Source organism: Phalacrocorax carbo, chromosome 1 (assembly GCF_963921805.1).
Source record: "Phalacrocorax carbo chromosome 1, bPhaCar2.1, whole genome shotgun sequence".
Classification (NCBI taxonomy): domain Eukaryota; kingdom Metazoa; phylum Chordata; class Aves; order Suliformes; family Phalacrocoracidae; genus Phalacrocorax; species Phalacrocorax carbo.
In genome coordinates, this window is record NC_087513.1 from 92,043,730 (window position 1) to 92,058,338 (window position 14,609).

General features: G+C 42.3%; 1 protein-coding gene across 1 annotated transcript; it reads left to right on the forward strand.

The window, feature by feature from the left end:
• Nucleotides 1-2,678, forward strand: GPR15 (G protein-coupled receptor 15). The gene has a single exon (XM_009505872.2). It carries the CDS (start codon nt 105-107, stop codon nt 1,188-1,190), a length of 1,086 nt encoding a protein of 361 aa, XP_009504167.2. The 5' UTR covers nt 1-104; the 3' UTR covers nt 1,191-2,678.
• The last annotated feature ends 11,931 nt before the right edge of the window (nt 2,679-14,609 follow it).

The following is a 14,609-nucleotide window of genomic DNA, read 5'->3' on the forward strand; positions in this document are numbered from 1 at the left end:
CTCCCCCTCACTCGCTAACACATTTTTAAAGACGAACTTAAGGGGAAGGATAGGGGGAGCTCAGAGCCTTCCTCAGAGCAAGGGTGAGGACAGCTTGGCCAGAAATGGAATTCACACAGCTTTCGCCCGTGACTACGGTCACTTTCAACTATGACTACTATGACTATGACAACTGCCAGTATCAGTACACGCAACGTATGTCTACTTTCCTCCTTATCCTGTACACTGCTGTGTTCCTGGTGGGCATTGTTGGGAACTTCATCCTGATAGTAGCCTTGGTCTTCAAGCGACAGGTCCGGAGGCCGATTGACGTCTTTATCATCAACCTCGCTGTATCTGACTTCATCTTCCTCATCACGCTGCCGTTTTGGGTGGACATGGAGGTGTCGGACGGAAACTGGAGGGTAGGATCTTCACTCTGTAAAGCTAGTTCCTATGTCATCTCAGTCAACATGTACTGCAGCATCCTCCTCCTCACTTGTATGAGTGCTGACCGGTACCTTGCTATCATGCATCCCTCTATCGCTAGACCGGTTAGAACAAGATCCTATTCCACTGGACTCTGCATCTGTGTCTGGTTATTATCCTGCTGCTTAGGAGTGCCTACCCTTTTGTCCAGAGAACTGAAGAACCAATATGGAAAGACTTACTGCACAGACAAAGCCATGACAGAAGACAAACAGATCATGTCACTGATGCTTTTAATGCTGGCCTTCTTCTTCCCACTGTTGAGTATCATAACTTTTTACTGCTGCATTGCCAAGAGACTCTGTGTGCACTATCAGGGAGCTGGGAAACATGATGAGAAACTGAAAAAATCCATCAAAATCGTTTCCATTGTAGTGGCAGCTTTTGTTATCTCCTGGGTTCCCTTCAATCTCTGCAAGCTTATGGCCATCCTTTTGGGACTCCTGAAGCAGCCCGACTGTTCTCCCTATGTGATTGCCCAGGTGGGCATGAAGGTGAGCGGCCCTTTTGCTTTTGCCAACAGCTGTGCCAACCCTTTCATTTATTATCTCTTTGACAACTACATCCGCAGAGCCATGCGCCAGTGCCTGTGCCCATGTATGAAAATCATCATGAGGGGCAACAACTCTGATACTCTGGACTCTCACCTGAGCCACTCCTTATCCAATTTTGGTGTGGGGGAGTATGCTGCTAGGAAGAGGAAGCGCTCTCTGTCCCTCTGACTGGAAGCTGGGACTGTGGAGGAAGGAACTTCTCTCTCCAAAGAGAGTGCAGCCAGCACTTCAGGTGGGAGGAACACTGCTTCCCTTTAAGTGCAGATAGATGGAATAGGAAACCTTAACCACAGGCTTATGGTTCACAATGGTCGCTGTGTCACTGCATGGTGTAAATCTGAAACCGTCGTACTGAGGATTATCCACAAAGACTTACGCTGGGACCCCTGCACAAGAGCTACAAACTACAAAAAAGAATCATGTGATTCAGCCAAAGATGCTCCAAGGCAAGCTTTGAACTTAAGTAAAGATAACATTTTATTCCACACAGAGCAAGAAAAACAACAAAACAGAAGTGTTTCTTCTCTTCGGTTCGTAGTTTACCCATAAACAGTGTCCTCAAACCAACCTGGTGAATTCTGTGTTTGTGCAGGTTTTCTGAATTTAGAAATCCAGTGTTTTAATGAATTTGTGTGTTACCAGTTCTTGTAACTTGAGTCTTGTGAATTTTGCTTTAAGTCTAAGCTTCTTATTATGGCATTAAATCTTAATCACAATAATTAAAGTAGGTTAATTTCAGAAAAAAGATAACTTGAAGGCAGAGAAAACAGTAGACAAGTAAAAGAACTCCTGCATTTAACACTCATGATTTTTAAGACTTTTTTGAGGATCTGACACAATTTCTGACTGCCTGCGTTGTTGTATCATGGTATGGCACTGTTTGCCTTTCAAAGTCCAGGTCTGCTTTGTTTAGCTCAACCAGTTTATGTAAAGACATATGCAGTAGGGCTACTTTCTCCCACTGGAATCAAGGTCAAAAGTAAATGTGCCTGAAAAGCAAAATTAGCCAGAGTTTCACAAGCATTTAAGTGATTCTGCGTGAATATCATGGAGAATCACAGAGAATGCTGAGAAAACTTGGGTGCAGGGATGCTCACAGAAAAGGAATTTAAAAGGACCAATGTTTTAGTTCCTTTGCAGGTTGAACTCTGTAAATAAAACTGCTCTATAAAGTTGGCTTATTCCTATCCACCAATCTTTGGGAATTGCAAAGGCCTTGCATTTATTCTGCTGTGCGGAAGATACCACTTGCCCAACTGGTGTCAAGTCTGACAGCTAAATGGGGTGGGGAAACAGAGGAATCTCCATATTTATAACAGCTGTAGTACGTCCTAGATTTACAACCTGAACAAATGTGGAGCAAGGAGTTAAGCAGCTCATCAGAAAACTGGTACTGGACTTTTCTAAAGCTGACTACATCTATTTTATTAAATCTTCCATATTTTTTTAAATGCGAATCATTGATAGAAATGTTTGCTTAAAACAAAGAAACTGGGGTACAAGGTTTTAAAAATGCACAGTTGAAAAAAGTATTAAACTTCCAACAGCACCTTGGCTGTGTTGCAGAATCCCATAGTCTGTTGTGTCTCTTGCTAAATGTTTAGCTTAATATAATGCTGCTTGTCACTAATATAATAAATCAGTATCTAAACCATCCAGGATGTGTAATGAGACTAAGTAAAAAACTGTTAGAAACTTTCCTTTTATATTTCCTGGTTTTTAAAGATTTTTATCTCTTCTCTTTGCACTTTGCCTTTGAAGCTTTTGATCTAGCTTTCATGATACCCACAAAGGTGTTGACTAGAGGCAAAAGTCATCATTAAGCGATAAAATACATGGAAACAAATCTTGAATTGCAATAAGTAAAAGATTTATAATGGTACTTACAGCCCTTTAAGATAAAGCAAATTCAACTCTGGCAATGAAAGGGTCAGCAAATATACATCTTTGAGTCTACTTTTTACAAAGTAAAATAAGCTGGTAACAGCTTGCATGCAATCTATCATCCAGCACACCCCGTATCATTTTACTGGGCAGCAGTGTTTCAAGTTAAGTTTTAAGAGTTTGGTTCTATGTTCCCTTCTCCCAGCTTTACCAGGGAAGGAATAGGCTGTCACACAAATCCATACTGTAACTGACCAGAGGGACTTGGAGACAAGTCTCTCATAAAAAAGACAACTTGCAGAAATAGTCCCTGGATCACTTTGATCACCATAGAAGAGAGTTTCACATTTCATTGAAGCTAAGATTTGTCTTCTAGGCAATCAGATGCAGGAGATGACTCCTCGAATAACAATGAGGCATTTAACAAATCTATGGAAAGTTACTTTTGTTCTAATAAGGGAGAGGTCTAACTAGAAAGAGTCACTGCCTCCTACTTTAGAAGAGGACACAGTGAGTTCTAGAGTGAACAGTTATACCCATGCAGACCTGCTAAAAGACTTGAAAGGGAAGACATATCATGAAAAACAGAGAGAAATAGGCAAAGTCTGACGATCTGACTACTGTCTGGACAGCAGGGGAAAAAAAACTGTAAACCGAATGACAGAAGAGGTATCCCTCCGATATAACTGCAGCACGAGTACATTCACTATAGCTTTTAATTTCAGACCTCTGTATTTTCTAAACATCTCTAAATGGCAATGACTATTTTGGGTGTTACAAATAAGCCTTGGTATTTGCATTTTTTATTGAACCTTGTGGTTGTGCTGTTTAAGGTAGGCAGAGAAATGAAAATATACCTCACCCAAGGGCTGTGCAAACCTAGAAGCTAAGGCATGAGCATCTTGCCCAACTCCCCAGCCAGTTCCCTCTGTACCCACAGGCTAACAAAGCAAGCCCTCGTCGGAGCAGGTGGATAGCTGGCACTACAGGGTCAGTGGAGGCAAAAGTACCTTTCAGCAACTGCTGGTGACACTGTGTGGTCTCTGGCACACAGTAAGATACTGGGATATGTGCCTGGGCTACAAGGGGGGCATCACAGAGACACACACCAATGTTTTGGTCTCCCCTCCCTTCACTGCATGCATTTTTTTCTCTCCCCCGCTACCCCTTCTAAAATATTTTGGTTTTCTTCCTCAACATGACAGACTTTTCTCCCCACACCTAATGGCCAAACTCCTTTTACAGGCTTACAAACGAGTAAGAGCATCAATGGTGTTTTCAGACCTAGTGTTTGAAAATCAGAACAGCACCAGTTCAAATTTTAATCTTATTTGCAGTGACCCTCAGAAACTGTCTTGATAGTCTTTTCTCCATCTGTTATCCTCCCTCTACCTGTACTAGTACATGACAAGAGACTTATGGTTTTTAATTACAAAAAGAAGCCTAAGACTTGTGTTTCATCTAACCTGTGATTTTTATTACAAAAAACATTCACATCTTAGTGAGTCAGACCCATTCATTATTTCCTCAATCCCTACCTAAAGCAGAACAGTATCTTTGGAATACAATAAATCTACAAGACTTTAAATCATCTGAAGTTAGGGCTGCTGGTTTCTTTCTTTCTTTTTTATTTTTCTTTAAAATACTTCAGAACACCAAATTGGAACAATGACTAAGGAAATCTAACAAGACCTCCTTCCATTGCCTAAAGCTTTAGTACTGGCATCTGGAAAAAAACAACTAAACTTGCTAAATATTGCCAGGCTCGAATAGAATAACATATAAATGCCACAGCAAATGCTCCACATGAGAAAAAAAAACCCAAAACAAAACCAAAAAAACTACAAAAGAGGCAACTAATTCAACAAAGCAAAACACTCTGGAGTTTTAGGCCTTAGGCTTTCATCCAAAAGACTGTACCCTAAGAAGGTGATTATTTTACTCTTGTAAAATTTGGCATTTTCATTATAGCATAAACATTATTTTAAATTACTTCTTTCAAAGAAAAGGCAACCTGTGCTTGAACAAACTTACTTCTGGAATTCTTACTATTCCATGTTAATACTCATTATTCATTTGTTAGCACTACTACAGCTTAGGATGATACCAAAATTATCTCAGGCATTTAACCTGGTAGACTTGAGTAATGTAATAGGATGCCTATTTTACCTGTGTTAAAAGAACTTAATGACGGTAAAGTGGTTTGCTACGTGAAATGAAGATGGTGCAATTCTGATATGACACCTGCCAAAAGACCTTGGTAAGTAATTTAGGCTGGTTTTTTTCCTCCACTTTTATTATTTTAAAATAAATCCGATATGGCTGCAACTAATCAATGCATTTTGGGTTTTTGTACTCTAACTTCTCCTTTCATTGTCATGAAAAGGTACCAAAGCATTACTAGAAAATCTGTCAGCAGATCTGGATGGGAGCATTCATCTACCCATACCCCAAACTTTTCACTATGTCAGAGATGCTTTTGTACTGTCTTGGAATGAAATCAAGACTTTTTGCTGTTTTTCATGCAAACAACTACACCACCAGCACCACCCCCAACAGTCTGCATGTTGGTGCACTTTCCTGAGATGTGCACAATCAAACCTGAAGTGCCCCTGCTTCTTGATATAAATCAACACCTGGTTAGGTGCATCTTATAGTCTCCATTTTGGCTTCAATAAATCAGCATTTTTCAGAAAGAATTTCATTTCAACTCGAAGAAAAAATGTACCCAGATGTGGTGCTTAAACAGGCAAAGAATTTTTGCAACCTTCATTTCAGCACCGGATGTGCTGACAACTGCACCACTGCTAAATGGTACCTGGAGTTGCAGAGGACTGAGGAGAAAGTCACACAGGCAATAGCTTCAGATCCAAAATGAGCAGGGCCAACCTACTGCCCTCAAACAAGTAAGACAAGTGGTGTCGCCACTGCACTGGACTGACCCTCCACAAGTATTGCAGTAAAGGTTGGCTCTTGGAAGCTAAGAGGAAAACTTCCACTGACTAAGGTGCATCAAGATTTCATCTGCAGCTTCTTGTCCTGGCTCTGTCAGACCCGTGGGATGAAAAGCCCTTCACAGCGTGTCTGTGCCTCAGGTTTTGAATAGGCTGAATTAGAACATTTCCTGACTCTGCAAAGATATTGCAATGATACATGTGTTGACCACTGCACAGAAACCGTAAGGTCGTTGACAAAATAAGGTTTTTTTTCTCAGGTGCTTGTAAGGCTTACAGTACAAAGAGGTGTCAGCTCATGGGTGGGGACACTTACGTGCACTTTTAGTGGTTACACACTACTGGAATACTGATTTGTTATCTCTGTACTATCATTTATATTCATGAGGTCAACAGGGACTTGTGAGTAGATTTGCAAGCTGTGAGCACAAATCATTACATGCCCCAAAATTTCTAACTGAAAAACAGTTCCAGTTCTTCTCTTTTTAAAAAGGCTTCACCCAGTTAAGGAGCACAATTCAGGGCAAGGGAAGAACAGGTAGCAGTGACCACAAATGGCCTGAAGGCAATCCTGCCTGAGTGGAAATCCATCCACTCAGGCTATTTACCAAACATGTCAGCGTTCTGCATGTCATCAGAGAAAGGGAGATCAGTTCATGAACAGGAACAAAGAAAGAGCCACCTAAATTCACAGGATCACAGAATGGTTGGGGTTGGAAGGGACCACTGGAGATCATCTTGTCCAACACCCCTGCTTGAGCAGGGACACCCAAAGCAGGGGGCACAGGAACGCGTCCAGGCGGGGTGTGAATGTCTCCAGGGAAGGAGACTCCACACCCTCTCTGGGCAGCCTGTTCCAGTGCTCTGGTACCCTCACAAGAAAGAAGTTTTTTCTCATATTGAGGTGGAACTTCCTGTGTTCCAGCTTGTGCCCACTGCCCCTTGTCCTGCCATTGGGCACTATTGAAAAGAGCCTAGTCCCATCATCCAGATACCCACCCTTTAGATATTTGTAGGTGTATATTAAATCCCCCCTCAGTCTTCTCTTCTCCAGGCTAAACAACCCCAAGCCTCTCAGCCTTTCCTCATAAGGGAGATGCTCCAGCCCCCTGATCATCTTTGTAGCTCTCTGCTGGATTTGGCTCAAGCAGATCCAAGTCCTTCTTAAACCGTGGGGCCCAAAACTGGACACAGTACTCCAAATGTGGTCTCACTAGGGCAGAGTAGAGGGGGAGGATAACCTCCCTCGACTTGCTGGCCACACTCCTTTTAATGCATCCCAGGATACCATTGGCCTTCTTGGCCACAGGGGCACATTGTTGACTCATGATCAACCTGCTGTCCACCAGCACTCCCAGGTCCTTCTCAATAGAGCTGATTTCCAGTAGTTCAGCCCCCAGCCTGTACCGGTGCATGGGGCTGTTCCTCCCCAGGTGCAGGACCTTGCCCTTGCTCTTATTGAATTTCATGAGGTTCCCCTCAGCCCAGCTCTCCAGCCCATCTGGGTCTCGCTGGATGGGCAGCACAGCCTCTGGTGTATCAGCCACTCCTCCCAGCTTGGTATCATCAGCAAACTGGCTGAGGTTACACTCTCTCCCATCATCTAGGTCATTGATGAATATGTTGATCAGGGCTGGACCCAGCACAGACCCCTGGGGATCACTGCTAGTGACAGGGCTCCATCCAGACTCTGCTCGTAACCAATGGAAACATGCACTGACGGTGCATTAAATAGACTGAGAAGTAATTACGATGCTACCGAATGCCACACACAGAGGTGGCTGGGTAGCCCTAGAAAACCAGAAAAAGCCCATATTGTCTCATACAACATTTTAATACTATACCACAAAGCCTGCAATTAGTGCACTCTAGGTTTCAATAGCAACCCAAGCACCTGTTCAGTTTGCAGATGTGGGTGTTCAGTATCCTGCTGGAGTCTTGCTGCAAGTGACAGGAGGTTTTGGAGTACTCCAAAAAAAAAGCCAGAGGGAGTCTGGCCTCAAACATCTAAGCAGCTAAGACTGGAGTTCAGTCTTAATAAAGTAAAAGAATGCAAAATATGGGAGATGAGAAAGCAAATGGAATGGAAACCAACAGCCTTCAAGAAGAAAGACGGCCTTCCACATGTGACTTGGTAAAAAAGCCCTGCCAAAGGCCAGGCTGCTTGTGTTGATACTTATTTTTTGATATGAATTGAATTATAGGTTTTATTTTCCCAATTCACCTCTCTTATGTTTTTGTAACAGATTGCAGCAGCTTTGGAAATAGAGGCCACGTGTTGTGGTTTGAGAGCCCGCAACATTAACAATGTCAATCATCTAAAAAATGCATTGTGACCAAAATAAATGTTTTCAAACTTCAAAACAGTTTCCTTATTAGTAAGAAAGCATATTCTTAGTCAGAAGCTCCCACTAAGTCTAGTTTGTGAACCTACTTCCTCTGCTGTTTACTTTTCACATTTTCTAGAGCGCATGTGATTTTACAAGAGGCATCTCAACAACAGGTCTCAGAAAAGAACAGACCAATGTTTCTCTTGGAATTTGGACTGCATTTTGCTGCTTTGGGGACTAGAGTAGTGCACAGGGGAGGTGAGGTCAGAACCTGTGTTCAAAGAAAATGCTTCCCACCAAGTGATTGCTGAATTCAGAGGCTTTCATTTGTAAATGCCTAGCTTCAGGTCCTTTGCAAAGCACTTATTTCCAGAAAAGCCTGGTTACTTAATTTCTAAACAGCACATCCTTAAAAAATATATTAAAGAGTATCAGGAAATAACTGCATGCATCCAGAAGTCACTAGTTAATTCTGGAAAAAACAACCACCTCTGTGTTTTACTGTGCAACAGAGATCCCAGAATCTGATGCCCTCTTTCTTTCTAAACTGATAGAACTAGTTAATATGAATATAAAAGAACACCTGTTCCCCAAAGGATGCCCTTTCTTTTACCCTCAGTTTGAGGCAAAGAAAGCCAGACTCTGAAACTGTGTGGCACTATGCTCAGAGAATGAAACTTGGTCAGTGGTTTTTAAATCAATCCAAATTTTCAGTCTAGCTTTAAAACTGGTACGTAAAATGACACGAAAGCCAGACTTAAAATGCAAAGAGCAGTTTTTCCACTGAGGAACACCATGAATAAATAAATACACAGCAAATATTTGCCCTATATAGTACCATGCACCTGACTTGACCACTCACTTGACTTCCCTCTATGCACCGCTTAAACACCTGCATGACCACACTACCCATTTCCCCTGTCACCCTCTCCTCATCCTCCCTCCTCTGGGAACCACAGAAACATTTACCCACGCCTCACGCACAGCAAAACATTAAAACCATTACAAAAAGATTAAAAAAAAAAAGGGGGGGGGGTGCGGAGGAGAGGCGTGCATATTCGGTTTTGCACAGCTTTGAACCTGTAGGAGTTACCCACCATAGGTACAATTATGCCATCTCAGGAAATGTTGCAGGTAAGAGTAGAAGCTTGATAGCTTTCAAGAAACACACACATATATATAAAAATTTCCACTCTTCTCATAACCAACCAGGACACTATGGATGGAGGGCTGCTAAGAAGCAAAGAGAGGCCAGACAAATGCACTGAGAAGTGCAATGGCATGCCCAAGATCTCACAGCAGCTCAGCTGTAGATAAGGTGTCAGATATTCTGATTTTTAGTCAAAAACCACAGTACCTCAGACCACTTAGGAACACTCAAGTAATTGAAAAACCCTTGTGGGTATCTCACCAGGAGAGAGAAAAAGGCTCAGGGAAAAATCAGGAGAATAAAGAGAAGGAGAGACCTGGAGAGCACACTTTTTTTTTTTTTTTGATTGGCAAGAGTATAACAAAGAGTAAATGGCAGATGAGAAACGTTCTAAAACAAGAAGCTACAGCAGCATTTGCGAAGAAGGGACATTTCAGATCAAAGCTGCTACACAGAAAATGTACTAGATCTAGCTAGAGGAGAGGAGACAATAAACCTTGCACAACACTTATAATCCAATAGCTTCTAAAGCTGTCATTTTGGTAGCATGAATTGATGGTGCTGTGGCATGCTCGCATTTGCATAGCCACTTTAGAGGTTGTAACCATCCTGAGGCTATTAGAAATGTCTGGAATCCCTGCTGATCCATGAAAGATGTAACCCTCCTACTATTCTAATTTTTAAGAACTTGTGCATCTATACTAATGGCGCTTATAGGTCCTTACCTCCACTGTCACCCAAATAAATACCAGTAATACCTCCGCTGGGTGACAGTGGAGGTAAGGACCTATAAGTCAGTGGGGAAACTGCTGTTTTCGTTGAAATCAACTGGAGTTTTATACAATTAACTTCAAGAGAGTTGGGGTTTGGCTGAATGAGAAGACTGAAAGCCTAACCCACAAACTACGTCCCAGTAGTGAACCCAGCTGGATTAGTGTGCTCTCTTTCAGAGCTCATGCTATTGATTCATCTCCAGAAGATCTGAAGACCAATGAAACCCCTGTAATTATATGGCCTTACTCATCCATATAGAGAGGAGCCATCTGAACAGATGCTCCCAGCTGTGCTGCTGGACTAGGTTTCCTGATACTGTTAGTTGCACCTTCCTTAAATTGCCGTTAAGCAACTTGGACAAGGTGCAGGGCAAGATCACACCAATTTAGGCACCTGTGTTCTCTGCTAAGGCATGCATGCTCTTCTCACGTGGTTGTAAGAAGATGAGCCAGCACTGTCAGGGAGCAATGCCAGGCACAGGACCCCCCCCAGGCAAGCACTGTAGGTCCCTCCATAGTTTGTGCCTGGTTTAGACTTCATTTGCACCACAGCTTCAACTGGCACCTGCAAGACTGGAAGCTGTGAACCTGCTCACCCAAATACAGTGATCACAGGCAAGGGCAGCAAAGATGCAGTGATAGGAATATCAATAAGGGATGAACAAGCCTCAGGGGACTGGGACTTTGGTTGCATGCTGACACTGAAGCACATGCTGGCGTTTCTTCATCTATACCAAACCTGTGAACTTGCCAGATGAAAGCAGCTCAGGTATCTTAACCCACATGGCTACCATAGCCCTGGCTGCGCAGCATTCCAGTGCATTATACAGCAAAATACAAGTGGTTTGTGTGTTTGAAGGCTGAGTCCCCTCTCTGTTCTGCAATAGGCAAAGCTAGAACCTTCTTCCAGTGCCCAGCAGCCAGATATGAAGCATCACTGGGGAACGTCCCCAAAAGATCAGGCAAAACCAAGCCTGCCACCCTCAAGCTTTGGGTTCAGGCTGGAACAAGGTTTCTGCCATGGAAAGGGACCCAGTTGGAAGGGTGCTGGAGGGAGCAAGTCCCAGGGAGGCAAGCTTCCCGCATCGCTGGCCGTAAGGCCATCCTTCCCCAGCAGCATTTCAGCCCCTGCACACCCAGCCTTCCCACAGCAGTCAGCCACCAGCCCAGCTCTCCAGACCTCCAGCAAAAGGCAAAACAGGCAGCAGGGCTACAGCTCTTGTGCTGCTCTACCCCTAGGCCACGTATACAGACGATGCCCACCTCAGCCATACTTGAAAGTCGAAGGTGGAGAGTGAGGCTAAGTGGCTCAAAAATTAAAATAAAATAAAATAAAATAAAATAAAATAAAATAAAATAAAATAAAATAAAATAAAATAAAATAAAATAAAATCAACAACTGTATTTGCCTTAAGACCAGATAGGAAAGTATATGCCCTAAATCAAGTCTTGTGAAAATGTCCAGAGAAAGTGAGAAAGGAAGATAACAATAAAAACAGGATTTCCAAAATGCTGCATATAGTGAACAAGGACCAAAGCATACATTTTCAGTCTTATAATTAAACTAAAACAACAACAAACCCCAATTGTCAGTTTGTCTTATGCTGAATTCAGCCTTTGCATGGAATGGTCCGCATTTTCATCAGACAGAAAAACAAACCACCAGCTCCTGCCAGACAACGGGTGTGGTTTGATTAGGGTGTGCAACACACATAGAGAGCAAGTGAGAAACTGTAGTGTAGAAGCACAAAGGCTAAGGTGTCCGCTAACAGCTGTAAAAAAACTACTGGGTTTTGACATAGTGTCTAATGTCCATAGAAAGGACAAATAGTGACATGCAGCCTTTTTCCTTCTTATTTTAAGAATGCAAACTTGTATTTTGACTCATGCTTTAATACAAGCAGCATTACCAGTACAGCTGGAGGAGACCTCAGGCAATCATCTAGTTCACTAAGAGAAAATACCCATAGACTATCCTTGACATATATCTGTCAAAAAACATAAGGGTAGGCCATCATTTATCCTCAAAATTCACAAAATTCACTGAAAATCATAAGACGCCATGCAAATATATTCAGAGGATCCTTTTAATTGATTTTGAACTCATAGGTTTACCCTTTAACTGCATGCTTTCTTTGCAAACAGCAGGGGAAACAAACCTTCATTTAAGAAGAAAGCTGATAGGCTTTGGGGACATAACCAGCTACGAGCATCACCAAACTGTCGGTTCACTCAGGGAATGGACACGCTCCAACGTACCAGTTTAGATGCTTCAAAAACACATTTTTTATTTACTCAGTTATGCAAATCAGGTCTGCGATTTACTTAGTCAAGCAAGTAACTTATAAACTCTGGTACCCTGTGGGAGCAAGTGCTTGTGGATTACTGAAGTACTTTGTGCATTCACGCTCCGTATTTTGATTTTATGTGTTAGGACATGAGTTAGCAAGGTCTGCATTACCTTCCAGCCCTCTATGGTGGCAATGAGTTGCTCAAAAGACTTGCAACAGTGCCTGGTATTCTTGTATTTTGCCTTCTGCTACAAGCATTTTTCTCCAGGTTCAGAGATGGCAATTGCCTGCAGCGTATTTCTGACACTGCACATGAGCTGGCAAAAATTACTAACCTACACTAAGCCATTTCAATACAGAAATATCTCTTTTCCTTCCTCGTTCAGCCACCTAGTGCACCCTCCACAATAACACATGATGGAGCAAAAGGTGCTTATGACTGAAGTGGAAAATTTTTAAACCTAGCCACAAATAAGAAGTCCTTCGAAGGAGAGATACGGACAAGGGATGGCTTTAAAAACACAGAAGTTAATCAGATGAACAACTATTTTGGACGAAACATGGATTCTCAATAAATATCAAAGTATTACGTGTAATGTATGCGTGTATTGGTTTTATACAGCATATCTTTATTTTTCTGCGGTATCTAAGTACTACATGGGAATATGGGTAACTCCAAATAAAATTGCATTTTCTCCCTTCAGCAATATCTACCAGAGTTATTTTTACAAAATATGACTTCCATCAAGTCAACCTTATTATTAGAATAAGCTCCTTTTAAATCTAAAAAACACTGCAAGCTTTTACCTGCCAAAAAAGACTTAATGAGTTACTTAAATAGCTAAGATAACTGTATAGGTATGTAACTCCAACAATTTTTGACACCCAAAAAGGAGAAATATGAGATTTCATACTTTCACGCCAAGCAAAGCAGCTCAGGAGCATGGGGAGCCTAAAATGCTGAATTAGCTAAGAGCTACAGTGGCAGTTTAAATTACAAAAGACAGCATTAAACTAAGGATACAATAGCCTGTAACTATTAACAAGGTTTGCTTGGTTTTTTTTTTTCTTTTTTAAAAAAAGAACTTCATGTTTTACTGACCACAAATAAAAACAGGTTAGTCCTGCAGATCACACAGCCGTGCCACCTGTTTTACAGTTCTGCGCTCTCCAAACGGCAAAGCTGACCTGAGCACACCATTTTGAAGACATCTCTGCAGGGAAGGTTACCTGGGAGGGTCCATACCCAACTCCAAAGGGAACGATCCTCCACTGGCAGAACTTAACATCATCACCCCGCAGAAAGCAAGGCACAAGGGAGCCTTTGGGGAGAAAAGAAAATGTTACCATTAGGGAAAAAAAAATTCTTGGAGTGGCTGTTCTAAACAGTGAACTTTATCAACTTGTTTTTAGATACCGAGTTACAGTGTTTCTCTTGCACCTGCAGCTTTGATCTCTTAAGTGGACTCTGAATAAAGCAGCCTCAAACCCAATATCTGAGCCCGTTTAACGAGGACACTACTGTAAACCTAGAGACAGGAAGCTGTGAAAATAAAAGATCTGCGCTCTTCACTGACATACATCACAGCTGTACCCGTAAATATTTATTCTGCTGTTAAGATCTTCAGTACTCAGTGCAACTTGGGGCTGACAGCAACTTCTCTTATAAACCATTTCCAGATACGCTCCTGGGGTGGCAGTGAGTGGGCTAGTGTGTCTCCCATGAGATGTGGACGGTACCTGGTGCTGATGCCGTGGCACGCACTCAAATGCTGCCATGTTTATGGCACCAGGAAACGTTAATAAAGCACTTTTATCACAGCTACTGTCAAGGCAGTTAGCTTGCACTTGTGCTGCAATTTTCTTGGTTTTTGAATAGCAAAACCAGAAATGTTTCTTAAAGCTTTTTTTTTTTTTGAGAAGTGACCTAGTCCTACATCACCCTCCAAATCTAAGCATAAAGAGGAATTCTGTAATATGGGGTCATTAGGTTTGGCACCCTCCTTTGCGTCCAAAAATAAATTAGGGTCTGCAAAGCATGGTGTAGGCATTAATACACTCAAGTGACAGGAACTCCCACCTCAGTGGTAAGCATGCAGGTAAGTGGGTAAACGTATGCGAAAAACCGTCTTTCTACACATTACGAAAACAACATTGAAAGCCTCCCCACCCAACGCCGTCCCAGCTGCAGCCTCTCAACCCCAG

Coding starts and splice junctions, on each gene's coding strand:
- GPR15 (XM_009505872.2), top strand. CDS start 105: ATGGAATTCACACAGCTTTCGCCCGTGACTACGGTCACTTTCAACTAT.